The sequence below is a fragment of the Copadichromis virginalis genome, linkage group LG3 (genome assembly GCF_057382275.1).
Source record: "Copadichromis virginalis isolate Kocher_CV1m ecotype Utaka linkage group LG3, C_Virginalis_male_GT1.1, whole genome shotgun sequence".
Lineage (NCBI taxonomy): Eukaryota > Metazoa > Chordata > Actinopteri > Cichliformes > Cichlidae > Copadichromis > Copadichromis virginalis.
Genome location: NC_140620.1, coordinates 8,130,771 through 8,146,315, shown reverse-complemented (window position 1 = coordinate 8,146,315; position 15,545 = coordinate 8,130,771). Strand labels below are relative to the sequence as shown.

The 15,545-nt window shown below is 43.1% G+C and overlaps 1 protein-coding gene across 1 annotated transcript; it reads left to right on the top strand.

Annotated features, from left to right (window-relative positions):
* The first annotated feature begins 946 nt into the window (after positions 1 to 946).
* On the top strand, positions 947 to 14,163 carry LOC146712565 (uncharacterized). The gene is made up of 9 exons (XM_085436662.1): positions 947 to 983; positions 2,491 to 2,847; positions 5,644 to 5,760; positions 6,097 to 6,441; positions 7,182 to 7,520; positions 12,611 to 12,952; positions 13,027 to 13,362; positions 13,694 to 13,778; positions 14,108 to 14,163. The coding sequence occupies exons 1-9, from the start codon at positions 947 to 949 to the stop codon at positions 14,148 to 14,150; spliced, it is 2,001 nt and encodes a 666-aa protein (XP_085292788.1). The 3' UTR covers positions 14,151 to 14,163.
* Positions 14,164 to 15,545: the final 1,382 nt, after the last annotated feature.

The following is a 15,545-nucleotide window of genomic DNA, read 5'->3' as shown; positions in this document are numbered from 1 at the left end:
TGTAAATTATAAATTTTAAATTATCATGGATCCCTTTACCCCGAGTCCTAAAGTGCATATTTATTTTCTTACTCTTCTTATATTTATTGTTTGTTTACTTGCACCGCTGTAACTGCAGCCTCGTCGTCTCGTCTCTCTATATGCTGGACTGTCTGTAGCGGAGATGACAATAAAGTTTACTTTGACTTCAGCAGCGCGCAGGCGCACCGAGGGCTCTCGCGCTCACTTTTCGTGTACAGAATTTCGAAAAAACATCAGTGCAAATTATAAGTCTGTATCATGATGTCTGGTGTTTTTATTTTGTTTTATTTTGTGAGTTGGTTATTAGATGCTACTCCAGCCACCAGAGAATCCCCCGCCGCAGCAGGCGCACCTCGCAAATGCAGGGCGCCCTTACTCCCAGCAAATGGGCGATAGAAAGCCGATCGGTGCCTGTACCATTCCCAATATGGCTGGCTGATGTCGGGGCAGCATGAGTACGAGCAATTTTTTTTTTTTTCTGCCGATGCCCGTGATGCCGCCCCCCACCACGATGCCGCCCCGGGCAACCGCCCGTGTCGCCCGTATCAAAAACCGCTACTGACAGAGCTTTACAAACTACAAACACTTTACATTACAATTGTGATACACAATGTAACTGTAATGTAATTTACAATGTAATTGTAAAATACAATGTAACAATTGCAAACTACGACACAGAGCGATTAAAAAAAAAAGAATAATGGAGAGAATAAAAATAGAGCTTTTACTGAGCTCCTGCTGTCACTGACTGCAGCACTTTTCCCTCGGATGGAATAAGGAAGTCTCTGAATACGTCTCTATGAGCTTTTACTTTGAAGGTTGAAACCGAAAGTAAAACTTTCTTGTTACAGCTGGAAAGTTAGAGCCGTGTGAGTTTTTGGGTGTCGGGTGGAGCAGAGTTGGTTTTCGTCTCTGTCACAGGAGGATGAAGAACCTCGTGTCCTTCCTGCTGCTCGTGCACGGTAAGAACTTTGAACCCGTCTATAGTTGGGCTGCCGTCAGCCACAGGGGGATGTTTTCAGTATTTACCGTTCCCTGCTTCAACTCAGTGAATAACAGAATGCTGGATGAGTCACACTCAGTCACAGCTTAGTCTGTTACTCTCCAGGTTTTACAAGTAGTTTTGTATTTTACAAATGAAGCTTTGTCTCCGACTGAATGCAGAGTTTATTTTAACTCTTATATGTTAACCCAGTTTTTTTTTTTACTTTTAAGAGCATGATTAGGATGTTTCACAACCTTTTCACAGTAAAGGAAGTGGTTGGCTGATCTCGGGTGACCTGTAGGAACTTTTATTAATGTCTTTCAAACAGAAGCAACACAAATGGTTGACATTTGTGTTGCTTCTGCTTCTTCTCAGCTTTACGTCATTAATATACCATAATCCCTGAGCTCTGACCAGGAATGCTCCCACACAATCTGCAGTGATCAAACGTTTGCATTTCACTGATTTTACTGTCAAAGTAGGGGATGATGCTGGTGTGCCAGGAAGAAGTTTCCGTGTGTGTTTTTAGCTGGACTGAAAAGGATATTTACCCTGAGGCAGGAACATTCAGGCTTAAAATGACTCCATATCATTTATGACAGATTAGATTAGATTAGACCAACAAGTCATTTACAGCAATTTGAATACAGGCAATAATTTTTTTGCCAATTAGCAGAAAATGTGTGTGTGAGGATTTGTCTAACAGCAGACAGAGAAGCGCTTATGCTGAATGAGCTGCTTTTAAGGAAATAAACATGACTCGTGTCATGTGTGAGAACTTCACATCGAGTCTGAGGTCAGGTTAATCAGGGAAGGTGTGCAGTGACGTGAGATAATGAGCTTGTTTCAAATGTAAAAAGTGGAGTTTTGAAAACATAGAGGGTAAAAATATGAGCTCCCCGAGAAATGCTCAAGTACAGAAACCTGAAAATGAAACATCTGGAATTCAGAGAAGCGCTGGAGTTTAAAAATGGAAAATTTCTCTAAAGTAGCACAGGTCCATGTTTCTTCTTTAACATCAGTCTGTGAGCTGAGGATAGCAGCGGTTCTGGTCTGATGGAGGGTTCTAGCTGCTCAGCTGTCCTGGCTCTGCTTCGTCCTGTTGTTGAGCTCATGATGCTCCAGATGTTGTCAGCTGATGAAAGGTCCGGACTGCAGGCGGGGCGGTTCAGCAGCCGGACTCTTCTCTTATGAAGCTGTGTTGCTGGAATAGATGAAGTCTGCGGTTTAGCATCCTTTGCTCAAACACGAAGGCCTTCCAAGAAAAACTTGTCTGCATGGAGCAGATGTTTCTTTGGCTCTTGACCATACCTTTGAGCGATGATGGAGGCTCCTGATGGGTTTCAGTATGTTTTCAAAGGTTTCTAGTGTTACACACTGTGGTCATTACTGGTACTAATTTAAAACCTGTTGTTAGAACTCATCCCGACATGTGACCCACCCTGTGGACAGACTGAATGACGACACTCTGTTTCTCTTATCAGTTTCCCAGCATGCCTCAGGGGTGGAAGTGTATGAGGTGTATGAAGGGGAGGAGTCTGTCCTGCTGCCCTGTCAGGTACCTGTTAATGTTTCCAGTAGCTCCACAGCAGTGGTCTGGGACCGTGATGAGTTCAAGATCCCAACAGTCCACATGCGTGTGCAGAGCGGAGATGATATTCTGAATGATCAGAACCATCGTTACACCAACCGAACATCGATGAAAGCCGACGCCCTGCAGACTGGAGACCTCAGCCTCACCCTGAGGAACCCTACAGTCTCTGATGGTGGGACCTACATCTGCATCGTCCGCAAATATGGACAAGATCAGAGCAAGACCCATGTGCAACTGAAGGTCAAAGGTCAGTGTGTGAAATCGTCTGTACTGTCGTTATGATGTGTGTACAGTAATGTGTGACTGGAGTATGAGATGTTGTAACTCTGAGCTCACACATCACCACTGGCTGATAACTAGGGCTGCCAAAAATGATTATTTTGATAGTCGACTAGTCACCGATTATTTTTGCGATTAGTCGACTAATCAGATCATCATCCATTGGACGTAAAACATACAGCTTATTGCACCAGCAGCATCTGCTCTTACATAACTATCATTAGCTTACAGCTGTAAGTGTTTAAGGTGCAACTACAAATAAAGACAAGATGATAGTTTATTAAATTTAAATGAAATTTGCAGATTGTTTCGGTGGAGTTTAATAAACTCAGCTGTCTGCTCCTTGCTATCTAAAATATAACAGGACACCGGAGTAAATTCTCGAGCATCTCACACTTCTGATGATCAGCTGTCTGCTTGACGTTTATTCAGCTGTGCAAAAACTATAACTTTAATCTCAGCCAAACCGATTTACTCAGGAACAAATAAATCACTGAAAAAAGCCAAACAATAACATTTTAAGTTATCTAAGTGACTTATATATCGTGTTTAACCTGAGTCGCGAAAGACGGCGGTGGGTTTGAAAACGATTTGCCGGGAGTCCGGTGTTCTCACGGCTCTAGCGAGCCTTGCTCCCGGCTAGCTATCGAGCTAGTGGGTAACAGACGTCTCCGAAAACGTCGGAGCACTTTTGAAAATATGCGGTGTCTTGATAAACTGAGCAGATATTTGAGGTTTACACAGCTACATTCTCCCTGAAAATATGTTAAACGTTTATTTTGTGACCCAGAAAGAATAATAAGAGTAATATTAAAACTAACTAGCTGCCGCCGCTATGAATTCTGGGACACAGCTTCTTCTTCTTCGGGGTTTAACGGCAGCTGGCATCCTTGTACATGCAGTGCTGCCATCTTCTGTTTCAGTCCGTTATTACACTCTTAAATCCTGCTACTTATTCCTGCGTCTTTTGTGATCTTACAAAGCTTCAAACGACGCGTCGACTATTAAATCAGTCGTCGACAATTTTGATAGTCGACGTAATCGTGACTAGTCGACTAATCGTGGCAGCCCTACTGATAACACACATTCCAAAACACTGACTAAAGGTTCGTGGAATTATACAGGTTCCATGGCCATTAAGTACACTCATGGGACACTTCATTAGGTACACCAGTAAGCTGTTCATTGATTTAAATATCTAATCAGCCAGTCACATGACACCAACTTACTGCACCTAGGCATGTAGACATGCTGAAAACAACCTTCGGAAGTTCAAACTAACCAACAGAATGGATTCAATTCAATTCAGTTAAATTCAGTTTTATTTATATAGCACCAAATCACAAGAACAGTCGCCCCAAGGCGCTTTATATTGTATGGAAGGACAATGATGGAGAAGGAACAATGATTTTAGTGACTCTAAATGTGGAAATGAGTGCTGGTTTGAATACTTCACAAACTGGTGATTTGCAGGGATTTTCCCTCCAATCATCTGTGAGTTTACAGAGAAGGTCTGAAACACAGCTGCAGGCTAAGGCCACACCTTGGTAAATGGTAAATGGACTGGTTCTTATATAGCGCTTTTGTACTGTTCTGAGCACTCAAAGCACTTTACACAACTTGTGCATTCACCCACTCACACCCATTCGTGCTTTCTAAGTAACATTCACACACATTCATACTCTGATGGATGCATCGGAGAGCAATTTGGGGTTAATATCTTGCCCAAGGATATTTGGCATGCAGACTAGGGGAAGCCAGGAATCGAACCACCAACCTTCTGATCAGTAGATGACCTGCTCTACCGCCTGAGTTACAGCCACATCTGTCTGCTAAGACCAGAGCACAGACTCACTGGACAACAGCGGGGTAGCATCTGTTTCCTGGCTTCTGCTGCAACATTCAGAGGTAGAGTCAGAGTTTGGTGAAAACATCATGAAAGCATGGATCCATGCTAACTTAAAGGCTTAGACAGCTGGTGGTGTGATGGTGTAGGGGAGATTTTCCTGAGACACTTTTGGCCACTTAAATACCAATTGAGTATTGTTTAAACCCCACAGCCATGAGTACTATTTCTGACCGTGTCCATCCCATAATGACCTCAGTGTATGCTTCCTGCAGGGTAACAAAGCTGAGATCATCTCAGACATGACAATGAGTTTACTGCACTCTGACGGCCTCCACAGTAACACATCTCAGTCCAACAGAGCGTCCTTGGTATGTGCTGGAACAGAAGAGTCACATGATAAATGTGCAGCGTGTGAGTGATGATGTCACATCTGAGCCATTAACAAGCAAAGGAACAGGATACCAGCAAAGTGTACCTAATAAAGTGTCCAGTAAGGCTCTGTGACAGTGGCTCTGTAATGGTGTGAAAGAAAAACAGATGTCCGAGTGACTCCAGCAGGGGGAGCAATCTGACTTCAACACATATACACTCAGTGCCACTTTATTAGGCACACCTGTTCAGCTGTTCTTTAACAAAAATATCTAATCAACCAATCACATGGCAGCAGCTCAGTGCATGCTGTAACTAATAAAATGTCTGCTTAGTAAGAACCTATCATCTTTTCACTTATAGGTTGCTGACATCTTGCTAGCTGAGCTGTAGATTGTACGGTCCACTTTCGTTACATTAAATAAAAATTGCGTCTAAAATGATTTTATTTTGTGAATGAGCTCATTGATCAGGACACAGAGTAGTGAACGAGTGAGGAAATCTGCTGTGAATGTTTCATGTTCAGGTTTCTTCTGTTCACCACAGAGCGTCCTCCGACCTGGCCCTGGGTCCTCTCTGGCATCCTGGCTATCTTGGCTCTCCTGGCTGTCAGCAGTGGGATCGTCATGTGTTATAGATATAAAAGGATGAAATGCCCAGCAGGTAGGATGACCTTGTGTCTGCGTGTGCTGCTGTTTGGTTTGTTGTTGTAAACCAGAACTGGACAGGAAGTAATGAGTGAATGATTTTCCTCTTATTCTTCCTTTGTGGGCACTCATTTGATCTGAGCTTTGTGCAGTTGTGGCTTGATGCTAATTTGCAACACTTGAGATTTGTGGCCCTAAAGATCTCCAGTGGATACAGTTGTTCTTATTTTTCTGTCCTTCATGACTTGGGCACTGAAACAATTGAACACGTTCTCTTTGAGGTCCTGGTAGAATGATGTGTTTGTTGTTGGTGTTGTGTGCACACCTCATGTTCTGCTCTGTCTCCTCACAGACAGTCAGGTATTGTTGGTGGAGATTTTAGAGGGAGAGAAAAAGTCTGTCACGCTGCCCTTTAAAACCACAGAGGATCTTCCCCAGGACGCCACAGTGGAGTGGAGACTTACTGACCCCAAACACATGCAGGTTCACGTGTATGACAGTGGAAAAAATCAGCCGGACAAACAGGACGAGGTGTACCAAGGCCGCACAGAGATGAAGGAAGAGCCACTGAGAGATAAAGACCTCAGTCTGAAACTAAAGGAGCCCCGCGTTACTGACACCGGAGTCTACACCTGCACCGTCAGCAGCAAGGATGGAAGCCTCCTACTTCAGAAAGTGGTGTCTCTCACTGTCAGAGGTGAGTGGAACAGCTTTGATTGTCTTCTGGATCCTCCACAAATTTGAACAAAATCAAACTACTGCTGACACACTTTTATTTGAATGAATAAATGCAGACATTTTGATTAAACTTGCGAACTGAGGGAGCTGTGTGAATCCGATTAAGGCCTGCACAGACCTCTGAATGAAAAAAAAAACATGGGATAACATCTGCCACTTAATTCCCTGTTTCAGCTCATTAACTCATTAATTTCCACACTGCTTCTTTCTTCTACAGAACTTAACATCTGGCTCTACTATGTCAGATCTCCATGGCAACATATCCATGACAAGAATTTTTGTCAATAAATTTACCACTGTCAATATAACAACACAAAAATAAGGGTCCATCACACCACATGTGACACACACAGGACCAGAGTCCAAACAAAAGTTTGATCCATGCTGTGTAGCAGAGGCTGTGATTCCTGCTGACTCACTGCTTTGTTAAAAACACAAATTCCCCAGCATCATGCTGAAGGGTAGATGCTGTAAGTTTCTGCAGGTGTGACAGAATAAATCCAGAAGACTAAAGAAAGCAGCAGATAGCAGAGCAAAGCAGCGCTTTGTGCAGCCTTACACATCAACACACAAGCAGTCGAGCTCAAAGTCAGAGAAACGCTGAAAACAGGAGCTGCTGGTTACACAGCAGAGGACATGATGGAGGATCAACCTCACTGATGTCTGTCTGTCTCATGTTCTGCTGTGTTCTCCTCTCAGAGAGCCAGATGGAGACGGTGGAGGTGACAGAATGGAACAAGTCTGTCCTGCTGCCCTTTAAAACCAAAAATGACCTTTCTCAGGACGCCACAGTGGAGTGGAGACGCTCAGACTCCAAACACAAAAAAGTTCACATGTTTCAGAGCAGCCAGCACCTTTCAGGTGAACAGGACGAGATTTACAGAGGTCGCACAGAGATGAACAAAGAGGCGCTGAGAATCGGAGACCTCAGTCTGACCCTGAAAGACCTCCGACTAACTGACAGTGGAGTCTACACCTGTACTGTCTGCACGCATGGAAAAGTCCTGAAACAGAAGGTGGTGGTGCTCAGTGTCAGAGGTCAGTAAGCACATCACAGAGGCTGTCGTATGTTGTCATTTCCTGTTGTCAACACTCTGGTCTCCATTGACTGTATGAAAAACATGAAAAAAGGAAATCTGCACTACTGGCCAAAAGTTTTAGAACACCCCACTTTTTCCAGGTATTTATTGGAATACAAGTTGTTCAATTCCAATGAATAGCTTGAAATGGTACCAAGGTAAGATGTGAACTGCCAGAGAAATCTTCACTTTCTAGTTTGTACAATACTTTCATTTCAAAGTGCAATTTTACGACATAATTTTCAATAAAAAACTGTGGTGTTCTACAACTTTTGACAGGTAGTACATCTGACCAAGCATAACCATCTTAAACTTAACATATAGGTAAATAAGCAGTTAGCAGTGGCACTTCATTACTTTGTGTGTTAGATATTTAATAGTTGTTCTGCCTCGATTAGAGTTAACATGTTTATAGTCAGTGTTGGGGAGTAACGGAATACATGTTACGTATTTAAAATACAAAATATGAGTAACTGTATTCCGTTACAGTTACCGTTTAAAAAGGTGGTATTCAGAATACAGTTACTTTGTTGAAATAAATGGATTACACTGCGGTACTTTCCTGTTTCATATTGTGGCGGGTCAGGACTGTTTGGGTTTTGTTTGACAGCTACGTTCTGTTGTTCCAGGGGGCAGCGTTATGGTTGCCATGGTTACAGGTGATGCTCTCTCTCTGCATGTTTCCTGGGTGAGAGAAGACTTTTTGTTGTTGTTGTGCTAAGCTAACAGGCAGAATGATACAGGTATAGCTCTAAAGCATGTAGCCTGATGGGCAGTGTAGTCCGTGCTGCAGGGAAAATGGACTGCCATACACGTTATGTGTCTTTGAGCGAGGAGGGAGAAAAAGGAAAGGTACGAGCTGTCACAGAGCAGAAACGGGAGCTGGAAGCATGTAAATATAATAATAACCACTTCAGCCAAGAAGAGAGCCTGACGAGCCCAGTTGTAAGTAAGCTATTAAGACTCGACTGTACACCGTGTTCGTGTTTTCCTCCGAAACAATAAGTTCTGTTGGAGCAGCCTTTCAACGCCTCTCTCTGTCTCTCGCAAGAAAAGTTGACCCACACAACAAAGTAAAGCTAGTTTTCAGCTACGAGCCAACACGGACCCCGCCGTATTAGTCAGAGGTCCCTTTACTACAGTTCGGAGCCGCGGACCTTCAGTAATAGTAATAAATCACACAGCAATAGTACATTCACGTAGTTGTAAACAACATGATAATATATTAAGTAATCCAAAGTATTCAGAATACGTTACTGTCATTGAGTAACGTAACGGAATATGTTACAGAATACATTTCGGGGCATGTATTCTGTAATCTGTAATGGAATACATTTTAAAAGTAACCTTCCCAACACTGTTTATAGTAAATCCCAAAAAGTTGTTTCTGTTCATCTGGATGTCACATTTTCAGTGGGAGAAACATTTCATTGTGTGTGCTCAGCCCGTGTGAGGTTTCTGTGTGTGTGGGTTCAGGATCGAAGCCAAAAACTTTGATCTTTCAGTTTCAGTAATGAGTAAAAAAAATGTGTGGTTTATTTTAATCAATGGGTTTGAAAAGCAAGGGCTGAAATTTCTTTGAGTTTCTCTGTAAGCACTCATTTAAATCCTGCTGTTAAAGGTATTTTACTATTTATTTGAATTTTTCTAATCATCTGCTAGGGCAAACTCACCTGCAGCTAGAGTATCATTGAGAGAGTGAAGAGCTGGTCCAGTTTCAGTGACCTAGAAGAAAACCACATTGTTCTTCCTCTATCCAAAGTACGACTAACGGATGGACTCTCCCTTCCAGCACCCTGGCACAGACTTTCCCAGGGAGGGTGAGGAGTGTGATCCTCCTATAGCTGGAACGCACCCTCAGGTCCTCGTAAGTGGATATCAGGGGTACAGTGGGGCAAAAAAGTATTTAGTCAGCCACCGATTGTGCAAGTTCCCCCACCTAAAATGATGACAGAGGTCAGTAATTTGCACTAGAGGTACACTTCAACTGTGAGAGACAGAGATTTTCCATGTTTGAGGTGACCAAATACTTATTTTCCACCCTGATTTACGAATAAATTCTTTACAAATCCTACCATGTGGATTCATGGATTTTTTTTTCACATTCTGTCTCTCACAGTTGAAGTGTACCTCTGGTGCAAATTACTGACCTCTGTCATCATTTTAAGTGGGGGAACTTGCACAATCGGTGGCTGACTAAATACTTTTTTGCCCCACTGTATGTAGAGCAAGATTTAGTATTTTGGTCTAAATAACCCAAAATGTGATGTCCACATATGTGGATGCCAGGTCCTAGGAGGTTAACCATCTTAAAGCCAACCAGACTCTGCTTCTTGGAGTGGAGTCCTGCTGACTCCAACTGCACACAAGGCCCATGACAGAATCCCAACAAGACAGTTTTTTTTTTCCATGGCTTCTCTGAACTCCTCCCACATCCTAGTTTTTCCTTCAGCTACCACCCAAGCCACGTTCTGCTTAACCTGTTGGTACTCATCACCTGCCTCCTAAGTCCCACAGGGAAACAGAGCCCAATAGGACTCTTTCTTCTGCCTGATGTCTCAGACAGAATGCTGTAGGTGATGGGAGTTGAAGATCTTAGAGACCAGGACTTCTGCCAGGCATTCCCAGAGAAACCTTACTATATATTTAGGTGCGCCAGGTCTCCAATGCATACAGCGTCCAAGACATTCGGCTTCAGCTTGATCATCAATCACATGCATACACATGCTTACAAGTGCACACACATACACACATAGTGCCTTGTCTTTTGTAACCATAGGGGGGTTTTACAAGCGGGCCTCCCTTGGTAGCAAGTAAAAGATGTTCGTCTTGTTTGCCGTTAACAAGAATAAGTTTCTAACCAGCGGGGCCTGTGGAAGCGCAGACCCAGCATCTGTCATATTGTCTGTTTGTCTATTCTGGCAAGTACATTGAAAGTAAAGCAAAAGATGGAGTACTTTTCTTTGTATATGTATACACATAAAGGGCCAACAAATGTGCCTGTGTGAACATTCACATTAAATAAATATTGTACGTGGAACTGCTTATATCCCTCATACAGGGAGTGCAGAATTATTAGGCAAGTTGTATTTTTGAGGAATAATTTTATTATTGAACAACAACCATGTTCTCAATGAACACAAAAAACTCATTAATATCAAAGCTGAATGTTTTTGGAAGTAGTTTTTAGTTTGTTTTTAGTTTTAGCTATTTTAGGGGGATATCTGTGTGTGCAGGTGACTATTACTGTGCAGAATTATTAGGCAACTTAACAAAAAACAAATATATACCCATTTCAATTATTTATTTTTACCAGTGAAACCAATATAACATCTCCACATTCACAAATATACATTTCTGACATTCAAAAACAAAAACAAATCAGCGACCAATATAGCCACCTTTCTTTGCAAGGACACTCAAAAGCCTGCCATCCATGGATTCTGTCAGTGTTTTGATCTGTTCACCATCAACATTGCGTGCAGCAGCAACCACAGCCTCCCAGACACTGTTCAGAGAGGTGTACTGTTTTCCCTCCTTGTAAATCTCACATTTGATGATGGACCACAGGTTCTCAATGGGGTTCAGATCAGGTGAACAAGGTGGCCATGTCATTAGTTTTTCTTCTTTTATACCCTTTCTTGCAGCCACGCTGTGGAGTACTTGGACGCATGTGATGGAGCATTGTCCTGCATGGAAATCATGTTTTTCTTGAAGGATGCAGACTTCTTCCTGTACCACTGCTTGAAGAAGGTGTCTTCCAGAAACTGGCAGTAGGACTGGGAGTTGAGCTTGACTCCATCCTCAACCCGAAAAGGCCCCACAAGCTCATCTTTGATGATACCAGCCCAAACCAGTACTCCACCTCCACCTTGCTGGCGTCTGAGTGGGACTGGAGCTCTCTGCCCTTTACCAATCCAGCCACGGGCCCATCCATCTGGCCCATCAAGACTCACTCTCATGTCATCAGTCCATAAAACCTTAGAAAAACCAGTCTTGAGATATTTCTTGGCCCAGTCTTGACGTTTCAGCTTGTGTGTCTTGTTCAGTGGTGGTCGTCTTTCAGCCTTTCTTACCTTGGCCATGTCTCTGAGTATTGCACACCTTGTGCTTTTGGGCACTCCAGTGATGTTGCAGCTCTGAAATATGGCCAAACTGGTGGCAAGTGGCATCTTGGCAGCTGCACGCTTGACTTTTCTCAGTTCATGGGCAGTTATTTTGCACCTTGGTTTTTCCACACGCTTCTTGCGACCCTGTTGACTATTTTGAATGAAACGCTTGATTGTTCGATGATCACGCTTCAGAAGCTTTGCAATTTTGAGACTGCTGCATCCCTCTGCAAGATATCTCACTATTTTTGACTTTTCTGAGCCTGTCAAGTCCTTCTTTTGACCCATTTTGCCAAAGGAAAGGACGTTGCCTAATAATTATGCACACCTGATATAGGGTGTTGATGTCATTAGACCACACCCCTTCTCATTACAGAGATGCACATCACCTAATATGCTTAATTGGTAGTAGGCTTTCGAGCCTCTACAGCTTGGAGTAAGACAACATGCATGAAGAGGATGATGTGGACAAAATACTCATTTGCCTAATAATTCTGCACTCCCTGTATACAGGCTCCTCCTACAGGCTTTGGGGGTTTCCGATGATGCACTAAACCAATTTTTTTCATGCCCATATTTCACTCCCCGTATGTTCATACGCCACTAGTTCATGTCCTGAACTTTGTCTTCTCTCTGCTGCAGTTTGTTATTTGTCCTGTTTGTTATGTGTGGTCTCTCTGATCTTCTTCCTCTACCCCCTCACCACCCAAAAGATGGCTACACCTCCTTGATCCTGTTTCTATTGGAAGTATCTTCTTTTAAAATGAATGAGATTACCTGATCAGTGTGGTTCTCTCTTTGGTATTTTAGAGTTCTTTTCATTGTAAAGCACTCGGATGTACTTTTGTCGGGATCTGACGCTACATAAATCAAACTGATATGAATTAACTGCAGCACATAACTTCTGCCTGTCTGTACAACTTGTCTCTCTTTTCTTCAGTCTACGAGCTTCAGACAGTGGAGGTGACACCGGGGGTGAAGCGTGTTCTGCTTCCCTTCAAAACCACAGCTGACCTGCCTGAGGACATCAGAGTGGAGTGGAGACGTTCAGACCTTGAAGATGTGAAGGTCCTTGTTTATGAGAACAGCCAAAACAAGCATGAAGAGCAACACCAGGACTATCAAGGCCGCACTGAGATGAATGAAGAGCTACTGAGAACCGGAGACCTCAGTCTGATCCTGAATTCCCCTCGACTTACTGACAGTGGAGTCTACACCTGCACCGTCTACAAAAATGATGGAGCCATCCTGAAACAGAAAGTAGTGATACTCACTATCAGAGGTCAGTAAACTCATCTGAGGTCAGTAAATGTATAACTTGTGTCTGTATTTACAGCTCATGTTGTATTTTATCAGGCTACAAGGTGGAAATAGTTGAAGTAACAAAGGGGAAGAAGTCTGTGCTGCTGCCCTTTAAAACCACTCTTGATTTACCCGATGATGTCACAATCGAGTGGAGACGTGGTGATTCCAGAGACACAGTCCACACCTATCCGCACGGCCAAAACCTGCTAGAAGAACAGGGACAGGATTATAGAGGTCGCACAGAGATGAATGAAGAGCCACTGAGGACTGGAGACCTCAGTCTGACCCTGAAAGACCCCCAAAACACCCACAGTGGTTTCTACATGTGCACAGTCTCCCAGGGTGAAGACATCCTTAGACAGAAAATTGTGATGCTTACTGTCAGAGGTCAGTGAATGTAGCTTCCTCCACCTACTGCTCTTTTAGTTGAGGAACTGCTGTGAAAACATCAAGTGTCCATTTTTGTTGAGTGTCAGATGCCAAATAGATTCACTTAATACAGTCATTCTGAAACAATATTTAAATGTTAACCATTAGTGTAATTTCATGGTTCTGCTTTGTCTTGAAATGAGGAAAGGTTCCCATAGTTTTCTTTGATATCACTGAGTAATGGTTGCAGTCCTGATTCCGATGTTTCAAATATTCTTGATAACTCGCACCAGAGATTGAAGACAAGTTAAATGAGACTCTGAATCAATGTTGTCTGTTTCCTCTGCAGGAAAACATGGTGCAAGCTTTACAGAGCAGTTTCAAGGCTTCAGAAATAAGAAAAAATCCATGACTGATGGACCTTCTTCCACTGTGTAAAGTCCTCTTCCTCTTCTGTTGTAAAGTTGGTGTGAAATGTAAAGACTGGAGCTGGAACATTTATAATGAATCTTTAACTCAGCGCACATCCTGCAGGTTTAAATCCAATATTTGCTAAAACCTCAACTCACATCAGAACCTGAATCATTCATCCTTCTTTCAGTCTTCTTTACTGATCAAGTTTGTTTTATTTATATTAAATATCTAAGTGTAAGCATGTGACTCATTATTTGGAACTTGGTGTCAAACTGGAAATAGCAATGTTACATATGTTGATCTTTCGCTTGCTTCTTCCTGGCTGACTGTTCTGTCTTCTCTGGACCAGGATTCATGAATCTGTTCCACTCACTACTAAAGAAGCAAGTTAAATGGAGGAGAAGAGCTGGCAGGTAGGTCATTGTGCACAGCCGTCCTTCTCACAAATGTTTGATTCAAATTACATGCAGATCTGTGTTTGATCCAGTGTGTATCTCTGACTGACTGTTCTCTCTCACCTTTGGAAAAGGACGATCTTTTGGATTACCTTTATATTGGGGCCACTTAGTTTTCCCTGTATACTCCTCTTTGGTTCCACTTTTAGAAAACATAATCTCGGATGGACACCTGCTCATTCTCTGCACCTGAATCCTTCACTTCCTGTCTGACAGACGCCAAGTGGTCAGACTGGGCAGCATCACCTCATCCCCCATCACACTGAACACTGGTGCTCCACAGGGGTGTGTACTGAGCCCTCTCCTGTACTCACTCTACACCTACGACTGCACAGCCACTAACAGCTCCAACATCACTGTGAAGTTTGCGGACGACACTACAGTGGTGGGTCTTATCACCAACGGTGATGAGACGGCTTACAGGGAGGAGGTCAGCGCCCTGACCCACTGGTGTCAAGACAACCATCTCACCCTCAACGTCGCAAAGACAAAGGAGTTGATAGTGGACTTCCGGAGGTGCAGAGAAGTACACACCCCCATCACCATCAACGGCGCTGCTGTGGAGAGAGTGAGCAGCTTCCGGTTCCTTGGAGTACATCTGGCTGAGGATCTTACGTGGTCAGTACACACAAACAAAACAGTGAAGAAGGCGCAGCAGCGCCTCTTCTTTCTCAGGAGACTGAAAAGATTCGGCATGAGCCCCCGCATCCTCAGGACCTTCTATCACTGTGCCATTGAGGGACAGTGATAGGTGATGAAATGGCTTACAGGGAGGAGGTCACTGTTGCCGAGACAACCATCTTACCCTCAACTTTGCAACAACAAAGGAGTTGATAGTGGACTTCTGGAGGTGCAGAGAAGCACACACCCCAAAACAAAACCGTCTCCTTCTTTCTCAGGAGACTGAAAAGATTTGGCGTAAGCCCCCACATCCTCAGGACCTTCTACCGCTGTGCCACTGAGAGTAGGGCTGGGTATCGTCACTGATTTCTAGAATCGATTCGATCCACAATTCAATTTAATTCGATTCAATTCGTTTTAAATCTGGGAAATTTTGACAGTCAGAAATATAATTCAGATCAGTACATTTACATATTTTTGTATCAATAAAAAGGAAGCTGACACACTTTATCACAGGTGTGAGCGTCACAGCAGAGGCCTTTGTGTCAAAGTAGCTGAAGATAAAACACAGAAAAACATGAAGGTGATTTTCCTGTTCTGGGATTTTATAAAAATATTCTGCAGTACATCAAAAACGAAAGAAAACCATTAATCAACATTATGAACATTACCTCTGACGTTACAGCGGTTTTATTACAGACACAGCGTTTT